Source organism: Mastomys coucha, unplaced genomic scaffold (genome assembly GCF_008632895.1).
Source record: "Mastomys coucha isolate ucsf_1 unplaced genomic scaffold, UCSF_Mcou_1 pScaffold21, whole genome shotgun sequence".
NCBI classification, from domain to species: domain Eukaryota; kingdom Metazoa; phylum Chordata; class Mammalia; order Rodentia; family Muridae; genus Mastomys; species Mastomys coucha.
The window spans coordinates 41,795,555-41,806,611 of record NW_022196904.1 but is presented as its reverse complement, the minus strand read 5'-3'; the positions used below and the strand labels follow the sequence as shown (position 1 = coordinate 41,806,611).

The following is an 11,057-nucleotide window of genomic DNA, read 5'->3' as shown; positions in this document are numbered from 1 at the left end:
AATAAAAAAAAAAAAATATGTCTATCGATTTTAATTGTACTTCAACTAAGCACCAACCCACAGGAATTCAATAAGATTGTGGCATTTTGATAATGTCTTGGAGGAAGAAGTACAGGCAGCTCTAAGACTTCCATCTGTACTCAGACATTCTCTGTAGCAGAGATCAGCAGATCTGCCACAGAGAAGGATAGGAACAGTGTTAACTTTGAGAGTCACTTAGCCTTTGTGGGAACTATCAGACTTGCCCTCGGGACATGTAAGTGTGGGGCAGGTGCTAATGGAACAGAAGGACCCTGTTTCACACAAGGATCTGTAGATGCAGTGGCAAGTACTGTGAATGCCTTTGTTTTTATAACATTGGAAAGGCTTCTCTTTAATTGAGTTGTCATAAATGTTTTCAAAGGGTAATTTTCAATTCTTTACTCCAGGGTTCCATGTAAGGAATTGAGATAAAATATGATGTGCTGTAATTTATCACATTGCATCGCGGTCTTTGCCAAGTGTTATATTCAATTTGTTGTCATTGTGATTCATCACATAGAGTCGGTTTCATGTAGAGCACTCCATTTTCCCAAAGAATACTGGCTATTATCTCTGTTGGAAAAATACTAGTGAATGATAGTGTTTGGAACTTATAATTTTAAACTAATAATGTTAGTATTTAGAATTTAAACATTACTTATAGCATCATTGGTGTAACAAGTTAGGACTTTGAGATATGGGAGCAGTGAGGAGCAGTCCAGGAACTAACTTAATTCAGGGCAATACATGATTTTCTTAAAATACTACCTAAGATTGGATACTCAGCTCTGATGAAATGTAATCATTTTCTGTAACCTAATAATTGTTGATCCATAAACATATAGCATTGGTTGGAACTGGAAAGCTGTTTCATTGGTTAAGAGCACTTGCTGCTCTTGCAGAGATGTGGCTTCTATTCCCAGCACCCACATGGCAGTTAACCAACATCTGAAACTCCAGTTCTAGGGGACTGGGTACCTTCTTCTGATCACCACAGGCACCAGATACACACATGGTGGACAGACATACATGCAGGTAAAACATTCATATAAATTAAATAAAATGAATGAATAAATGAATCAATCAATCAATAAATCAGCAAGCACGCATCAGCTGAAGTGGGAACAGTCACCAACCCATGCTTTTCTTAAAGGCTTTTCTCCTTGATCCATAGAAGCAATGTCATTAGTGGAACAGCACTGGAAAGGAATCAGAAACCTTGACTGTCAGATATGAAGTACATAAATCAAATACCTCCGCAAAAACAAAAAACAAACAAACAACCCTCCCCCAAAAAAACAACAACAACAAACAATGGACAAACAGATTCCTTAGTCCAGGCTTATGTAATATGTGGGGGACTTGTATTATTTCATCAACTTTATTAATAACTATCAAAGTGCCTTGCTGGTTTTGAGTATTATGTAAAGCTGATATAAACATAATTCGGCTTCCAATGCCAAGAAGTGCTTTTAAGATCACTGTTTAGAAATTGTGAGTAAATGTGTCACTTCATTTATTTTTGCAACAGGGAGGAGATAGTACTTTTTGAAATGATGTTTAATGATGTCTGGCATCCTTTCCCCTTTAGTGTATCATAACTGCCCTAAGCAGTTTTTAGCTGAGTGAGTGGGCATCTGTGTTCAACAGTTTGAAACGGAAGGATGTCGTGGACAGATGCTACACATCTCCATCAACACGTCCCTCAGGAACCTCCATTCTGTATGCAGCGGATGAGACAAAAGTCACAACAGGCAACTTTATTTTTAGAATTTGATCCAAAAATCAAGAAAAATAAATAAATGGTGCCAAGTCTCTATTATGTTGGTACACAAAATAAACAAAAGGTACATTAACATTTACCATGGAATCCTTTAAATGTATCTGTAAATGATCTGACAAGGGAAATGTGATTTACAACACGGAGACTCAATAACCATCCACCGAAATGCACGGTACTGCAGGCATCTAGACTAGGTCAGCAAGAATGAGCAAAGTGGCAAAGGCAACCCAAACGCCTTCCTCAGATGGAGACTTTGGTAATTGACCGTGGTTAAAAAGAAAAAGAAATCAGCCCCGCTTCTTCCTCAGGTTGAATGGTCATTTTGTCCATTTTCTCATGTGATGAGTCCATTTAAAATCTTCAGTTATTCTCAAGACACACCAGATCCACAGAGCAGCAGACTCTCCCATTCTGTGCAAAAAGAACACAGGGGTTAGTTAGCTCCTGAGACAGAAAACTTGCTGGTGAGCAGTATGCAATCCATGTTCAAAACAGTGGAAGAGAGAATATGCTTCGAAAATGGAAAGATGATGTCTAGTTTTGAAAAGGAAGTAAGCATGGGATGATCTTCCAGGTAATCCTTGACTGAGGCTTTGCTAGCAAGTCAGCTTCATGTCCTGCCTGCATTCAGTCTATGCTCTGGACACACTCCAACATCTAAACTGTTACAATTTATTTGCTAACTTTATTTTCAAGAAGTATTTCAGAAATATAAATGGCTAAAAGGGGACAAATTCCCACTTCAAAAAACTAATTGAAAATATCAGTAAGATCTGAAGGCAAATCCAAACTAGATCCCATGAAGGGATTTACATCAAGGGTAAACATGACCATTAACCAGAACAAGAATAGGAAGGAGGAGTGAGCATTTAGGTGAATAAATTCATGAAAGTTGATTAAAATTCAATTTCATAAATTAATGTAAATGTACCTTTATAACTGCATTGAATGAATCTCAAGTCTGACATTTTAAAAGGAATTGTACGCTCTCTGCTTCAGCTTCAGCAAATCACACAGATCTTCTCCAAGCTTTCTTCTTCTCTACTCATCCCATTCCTCCAAACTCCCAACTGTAACAAGCTTTCTCTGCTAATCCACTAGCCATGCCTGCAGGGAATGAGCTGGGCTAACTGCAGATCTCTACTTCTCCCTTCTCTCTTGCAAATTCAATCCTCTAGTCTCCTCCTCTAGTCATCAGTGTGGCAGACACCTGATCTGCTGCAGTCTCGCAAACTACCTAAGCTATTACCAAAGCTGGATAGGTCCCTCTCCATAAATTGATGGAAAGATCTCATTGCTGATGATATCACATACACATCTTATTAAATATAGAGAATCAGAGCTGGTGGCTACACTGATCTAAAGAAAAATAAATTGGAGCAATAAAGTGAGTCTGAGTGGCATTCTGCCATACTCATAGATCAATGCTTTGTTCAGCCAGCATCAGGAAAGCTTCCTCCTGCAGCAGATGGGAAAATACAGAGACCCATAGCCAAACATTATCTAGAGACTGAGAGATCTCAAAACACTTAGCTGATAATGGGATATCTGCCTCCTCAGGAACAAAGAACCTCACAGGAGATGAGACAGAAAGATTGTAAGAGCTAGAAGAGATAAAAATCCTCAAACAAGGCCTTCAAAACAATAGTACCAATGAACATATGAGCTCACAGAGACTGAGGGACTACACAGAGCTGAAAGGAGAAGTGAACATGCAGCCCCTACCACACACAAATGGAAATTTATTTTTCTCCAAGGGAGTCTCATGAAGGAAACCAGTATTCTTAAGGGTAGCCTCCATGCCCAGTAGTAGACAACCAACAGAAAATCAATGCAATGGCATCTCTGCTGGTATCTTGTCTCATAATGTCATAGGAGGGCTTTATGTCTCCTTGTTTAAAGTTTAGTTTAGTTTTTACTTTTACTTTAATCTTTTACCCTACACAGCCTTTGTGTAAATACTATGGCCTCTGGTTATGGGAGTCCTGAGAGTACAGACAAATAGACAATATTTGCATCTATTTTCTTGTGCATTTTCTGGGGCTCTTTTCCTTCTGTTTGCTTTGTCCAATTCCAAGGTGTTTGTATTATCTTACTTTATTCAATTTTTAAAATGATTATCCTTTAGATTTCTGTTTGTTTTCTAAGCAGAGACAAGAAGGAGGTGAATCTTGAAGCAAGAGTAGGTGGAGAGAAACTGGGAGGAATAGAGGGAGGGAAAACTATAATCAGGATATATTATATGAAAAAGTCTATTTTCAATAAAAGAAAAGGGGAAAAATGAAAATGAACAACCCAGGTGTCTATGCCTCTGTGACTATGCCACATTTTTTGTGGTGGTGAAATTCTAGATGGGATCATGACTCTTTTGCTATAGGATGCTTGACATTATTTTTCTACCAGGAATTCATCTTAATATACTACATTCTAGGAAACAGAAAGGTGTCTCCAACACTAATAAATCCATAAAATGACAAGTTTGAAAGCCTCCATTGATGGCTCAGGTGGAGGTAGGGTTTGATGGGACCAAGTACACTATCATTCTTAATATTCTTTTTTTTTGGATAGTTTTTAATTAGATATTTTCTTTATTTACATTTCAAATGTTATCCCCCTTCCTAGTTTCTCCTATGAAAACCCTTTATCTCATCCCCTCTCCCCCTGCTTACCAACTGACCCATTCCCACTTCCCTGTCCTGGTATTCTCCTACACCGGGTCATTCAGCCTTCACAGGACCAAGGGCCTTTCCTCATTCTTAATATTCTTATTAACAAGAATCTCAACAAAATGTTCTGGCTGAGACTTTGACTGTGCTTGATGAAGCATCATGGAAGCTGCTCATAAGTTTGGTCATAACTCTATGAACACTGAAGAGAGGGAGGCCTATCTTTCAAGTCTGAAAGACACATGAGGATATTTTATGGAAAATATTCCAAAAAAATCAGACAGATATGGCAGTCAAAAAGAACACAAGAGATCCAGGAATATGGTTGGCAATGTAAAATAAAACAGAGTAAACAGCTATATAGATCTCTCTGTCTTGATGGTTTCTGTAATTTTCTAGAATAAAGCTAAGAATTTCTAGGCTTGCTTTCTCTTCCCTCCCCTTACCTATTTTGTCTCCCATTATTTTTCTATATTGCAGGTTAAAATAACTTTCATTCTCTATGATTAAGATTGCAGTCGTTAAAATTCAGTAGTTTAAAGGCAAATTTGTATTCTTCCATGTCCATTTGGGAACTGCCTTATACAAGACCCAGCTATTATCTGTCTACACATAATGTCCTCCTGTGAGAACATGCATTCCATGGAACCTGAATTCAGAGATTTCAAAAGGAAACTATCTGTGGCTCATACACCCCAGGGCTGATGGTTACCTTGCATTTACAGGTTGTACAAGGAGATCCAGCCATTGTCCACACTGCACCGCTCAGCCTCGAAACACCAGAGCTGTCCAGGCAAGTTTTTCTGATGTCATAGGCAATATTATCAGCCAGGCATGGGTCAGTGACACAGCGGGGACAGCACTCTCCTTCAAAGATGGCTGTGTATTCACAGCTCAAACTAGGGCAAGCTAGAGGCCAGCAGTCTGCCTCTCCTTCCTGTGGAGAGAAAGATGAAATGAGTTGTCCTCATCTTTATGCAGTTTTATATTTCCAATATCCCTTGGGGGGAAGAAAGCATTACAACTCTCATTATTTACTTGTTGAATGCTTCTAGCCTGCACCATGATGTATATGATCCATCCTCCTCTGTGAAGATATACCTTCTACACACATAACTTCTAAGAAGATATCACTTCCTCAGGATGGTTTTGCTGACTACCTAACCCAGAGTTCACAGAAAGTCTTTAATCAGCTTATTTGTGTTCCAAGCACAGTATATAGTTATTTTTAGGTTATGCTGTATAATTGGTATAGCTCAACATTAACTTGAGCTTTTGTACTTTTATTGTTTGTTTTCTTCCCTAATGATGTTTAGAGATTTGTCCAATAGATACTAATAGAACAAACAAGCAGAGTGAGGGGAGTGTATAAAGAGATACCCACTTCTTGCTATAGACACCACTGAGCTGCCTATGAGAGCAAAGTCTCTCCACATAGCCTCACTGTCACCATGTCCTTGTCAGCTGCAGGGATTCTCATTTACTTAATTATTCAGTCAATGTCTCCACATTCTAGGCTTATTCATGTTGTGACTCTGTCTGCCTTGCTTGTGTGATATCACTAGGAGTCTGGCACAGGCAAAACCTTGATAAAGTATTTAATAAATGTGACTGATATTATTCTAAAATAGCTGTAAGTTAATGCTCAATAGCTTCTGTGAGTTGAAAAATAAATGTACATCTCAAAGGCTGGACATTCAAGATGTCCTTTTAAAACTCTTTGAATGAAAATGCCACATGCAAGATAAATGCCAGTAATCCCAGCTATCTGATGCCTGGCTTCTCAAGGAAGAAAAATGGTTTTCCAGAATGACACTGGAAAAAGGTCTGTAGTTGTCCTGGATCTATTTGTCCTTGGAAGGGAACCTGTAAAATTGGCCATGAACAGAATTTATCTATGTTTCAGTCTTCGTATTAAGATGGATTGTAAAGGATACATGTGATGACTGCCTGCACGTTAACCTAGGGATTTATGGAAACTGAGAGAACAATTTCTCTGGGCGCTAGTTTTCATATAATACCCAGAAAGAGAAAAAATCATTTCAATAAACATTAAGCACCAAACTAAAAGCTTGCTTTGTATGCTGACTCAGGTAGAATGCTCCGAGATGGAGCAGATGGAGCGCCACAATCCTCAATGTACCATGCCCTTAAGTCTTCCTGTTCTTAGAAATCATTGTCTATACAGTAGTTTAAAACACACTGAACCAGATATGGAAATTATGTGTTTTCTGTGAACCTCCTCAAATCCAGGCATAGTATTAATATTTAAAATATTTAAAATAATGTTATTAGTCCTGTATGAACAGCATTTTCAAGGGATAACAGAGCATCAATAGCAGTTATCACATTAAGTTTCTTCTATGGCACTAAGCCAAGTGCCTGCTATATGGATGAGTGTACTCATCTTTCACATACATTCTCTTATCTTCCTAAGAATCTTGAACTGATACTCATAAGCCTGTGTACATTTATGGAAATGGCTAACCATTGAAATGCTTTGACATATCCAAAGGGTCTACCACAAGCTAGCCTATGAGACAATTATAGAATTGGATTCTCAGTCTTACTCACCCAAACTCCATCACTTCTATTATATTGTTTTTCTATTGGCAATATTAAAGATCATGCCAAAAGCAAAAGTGTGCTTGACTCTATCTAGACAATCACTACCTCTCAAACCATTTAAAGCTACTTTATGAGAATTTTCCTTGCTTTGGACATTCTAAAATATATAGGTGTATACAAAATGCTCAGGTTAAATCTGCTCTATAAATATATTCTTTTTACTTTTACAGAATTTTAAATATAATGTAAATATCTGCAGGCATAGCACATGGCCACTGGTTAAGCATAACCCATGATGCTCTGTGTAATAATGGAAACATCTTGGAACTCTATCCCAAAAGCTCACAAGTCTATAACCTTTTCTACAGTAAAGGCACCAGGATCCACAGGAAACTGACATACCAGACATCGGCACTGCTGGCAGCTGTGGGTCCAGTTGTCTCCACTTCGATAGAGCTTCTGTCCACTTTGATCTAAACATTGGCTAGTGACCCTGGTGTCACACTCTGGGCAGCAGAAAAGGTCAACATTTGGATTCTGGCAATCACAAGCTGTCCGCCGGCAGAATATCTTCCCATCCTGTTGAGAAGTGAGGTCAAGGAGGTTTTGTGATTAGGAAAACATATGCACAGAGGCACTCTGAAAATCAAGCTTTGCAAATGCACCATAGAGCTTATAGAATAAATTTCTTAGCTCTGAATCTATACTGTCTACTTCCCATCCTGTTCAAAGCAGGCATAGCCTTTCTTTACTGGAGCCAGCCAAGTCAAAATGGAAACATTGCTAAGTGTACCCAAGGGGGAAACATTCCCTTTGTTCTTTGAATATTTAAAAAAAATGTTTCTGTGAAGCAGGGGCTATCCCTGACACTGTTGTCAGTCTGTGACTCCTGTTCCCCTAACTGTGCTGCCTTGTCTGGCCTCAGTGGGAGAGGATGCACCTAGTATTGCAGTGACTTGAGTGCTAGTGTAGCTTGGTTCCCAGGACAGGCCTCTCCGTCCTCTGAGGAGAAGAATAGGGGGAAATATTGGTGAGAGGCTATGTAAAGGGGGACTGATAGGAGGGGACTGTGGTTGGGATGGAAAGTGAATAAATTAATTAATTAATGGAAAAGATATGTTTCTACTTAAGGATGAGACTCAACATAAGCAGTTAAACTGAATGTGATCAAGAATTAATTCCAGATGGAAAGGGAACTACATGGTGGTAGTGGTGGGGGAACAGACAAGAAGGGGAAAGTGGAAAACTGGAGAAATGAAGGGCAATAAGAGCAAACTTTATGGTGTGTGAGAGTATCCAAATGTAATGAAAGCATTGTATTGTGTGCTATGACAATCAATAAGAAAATAACCTCATTTCAGTGGAAAACCATGTAAGTACATTGTCCTAATATACAAGAACACCAGCAAACACATTGTAATGCACTGCCTACTTTCATTCATGCCCCAATTCATAAGGAATATGTGAAGAATTAGCTGAGGTCCAGGAAAATTAAGGGCCTTATACAGATCACACAGGACAGCATCATCTCTAAACCTATAATCGAGTCTGAGAGTTTCAAAAGATTTTTCTTCTACAAGTTTTTACTTTGCTTATTTGAAGAGCTTATGACCAGTTGTCACCTTCCTCCATGAAGCAGTTCATCAAATGATAAACCCATATAATTTCAGTCCTGGGAACTCAGTTATAAGACTGGACACTAAAACTGAATGTTTATAGCATGTCTATTATCTACTCATCAAACCACTGTCATATTTATGTTGATGGAGAAGTTAAGGTGTGAGAACTTTGGCTACCATTTATGGGTACAGTTATTCCTGTTAAATATTTTTTTATTAAAAAATGATTTTATGTGTGTATGTGTCTCTGTGTGTGTGTGTCTGTGTGTTCCTGCAGACACCAGAGTATTCACTGGATCTGCTGGAGCTGAGTCTCAGGTAGTGGTAAAATACCCTATACTGGTGCTGGAAACTGAGCTTGAGTCTGTTGGAATAACAACTGACCTAGTTCTCATAATCTCACTATAGTTATGTTTTTGAGTACTTTAAAAACTAAGCCTTAGGAATAGAAGATAATTTAAAGGACATAAAGCCCACCTTGACTGTAACAGCCAAAACTAAAAGTTACAAAGACTATACTTGAGACTATTCATTCTTGGGAGATCATACCAAGGAAGGTATTTGGGGCACATGTTTGTCTTGTTATCTCTTTGCTGACTTTAGTTACTCTTCCTTGAAATCATAGCCCTTTTATTCTTTTATAACATTTCTTAGAAGCTAATTCATAAGTGTTCACCAAATTACTCTTTCTGGGAAAAACATTTCTGATTCGTCAACCAGTTCCCATTGTTTGTAATTTTTCACTACACAGCAGTTACAGTGGATACCTCTTTCAATCTTTGACTATAGAGCATGGTTTTCAACATTTTTTTTCTTATTTTCTGCCAAAATTTATAGAAATTATTTACCTATATTACATTTAATACTGATGACCCAGGAGTATGCCTTCATTTCTCACATTAGAAAACTACATATAAGTCTTGAGAAACAAGAAGTGACAGGGATTTGTGTCGCCATGGTTTAACTTTCAGTGTGCTTTGCCTTCTTATTTAGGTTATGTCACAGTGTTGACTGATATGAGCTTAATGAAAGTAAAACCCTGTTAATCCCCGCCCTATCTCCTATGGCTGGTAGATTGAGCATATGTGTGTTTTCAGATGCAGGTTGCATTTCATTCAGTGAGATCCACCTCACCTCTTTTGCCAGTCACAGCTTTTAACAGATACTGTATCTGTCATCTCCCATGAATATGCAGCTTCATAATTACTGGTATCTGAAAATACAATGTATCTGCCTAAGAGGTCTTAGTCTCTTTCTTCCATAAAAATGGATGGAAAGGTAAGTTCAATGAAAGTTAAAGTGAAAATCCTTAAAAGAACTACATTCCCTACATAGAGTGGATGGGAGATGCCCACTTTTGTATTATAATGACTGAAGAGTATGGAAAGGGGCCTTCACTCAAATTTTTTGTATTGTCTCTACTATGAAAACGATAATGAAGCCACAACATACCCAAATTTATGGGACACAATGAAAGCAGTCCTAAGAGGAAAACTCATAGCACTGAGTGCCTCCAAAAGAAACAAGAGAGAGCATACACCAGCAATTTGACAGCACATTGGAAAGCTCTATAGCAAAAAGAAGCAAATTCACCCAAAAGGAGTCGAAGGCAGGAAATAATCAAACTCAGGGATGAAATCAACCAAATGGAAACAAAAAGAACTATACAAAGAATCAACCAAACCAGGAGCTGGTTCTTTGAGAAAATCAACAAAATAGATAAACCATTAGCCAGACTAACTGGAGGGCACAGAGACAGTATCCTAACTAACGAAATCAGATATGAAAAGGGAGACATAACAACAGAAACCGAGGAAATCCAAAAAATCATCAGATCCAACTACAAAAGCCTATACTCAACAAAACTGGAAAACCTGGATGAAATGGACAATTTTCTAGACAGATACCAGGTACCAAAATTAAATCAAGATCAGATAAAATGATCTAAATAGTCCCATTTCCCCTTAAGAAATAGAAACAGACATTAACAGTCTCTCAACCAAAAACAGCCCAGGACCAGATGGGTTTAGTGCAGAATTTCATCAGACCTTCAAAGATGACCTAATACCAATAGTCCTCAAACTATTCCACAAAATAGAAACAGAAGGTACTCCACCCAATTTGTTCTAAGAAGCCACAATTACTCTGATACCTAAAACACGCAAAGACCTAACAAAGAAAGAAAACTTCAGACAAATTTCCCTTATGAATATCAATTCAAAAATACTCAATATAATTCTTGCAAACTGAATCCAAGATCACATCAAAACGATCATCCATCATAATCAAGTAGGCTTCATCTTTGAAGGTCTGATAAAATTCTGCACTAAACCCATCTGGTCCTGGGCTGTTTTTGGTTGAGAGACTATTCATGACTGTTCCTATTTCATTAGCAGATAT

At 38.1% G+C, this 11,057-nt stretch overlaps 1 protein-coding gene across 3 annotated transcripts in view; it reads right to left on the bottom strand.

Moving 5' to 3' along the window:
* Positions 1 to 1,766: 1,766 nt before the first annotated feature.
* The window catches only part of Nell1 (neural EGFL like 1), an 839,869-nt gene continuing 830,578 nt past the window's right edge, over positions 1,767 to 11,057 (bottom strand). For all 3 annotated transcript variants that reach the window (XM_031386788.1, XM_031386787.1, XM_031386789.1), the window contains 3 exons: positions 7,441 to 7,617; positions 5,183 to 5,407; positions 1,767 to 2,215 (listed from right to left, as the gene is read on the bottom strand). In XM_031386788.1, the coding sequence (XP_031242648.1) occupies positions 2,165 to 2,215; positions 5,183 to 5,407; positions 7,441 to 7,617 (453 nt within the window). In that variant the 3' untranslated portion in view covers positions 1,767 to 2,164. The remainder of the gene's footprint in view (positions 2,216 to 5,182; positions 5,408 to 7,440; positions 7,618 to 11,057) is intronic.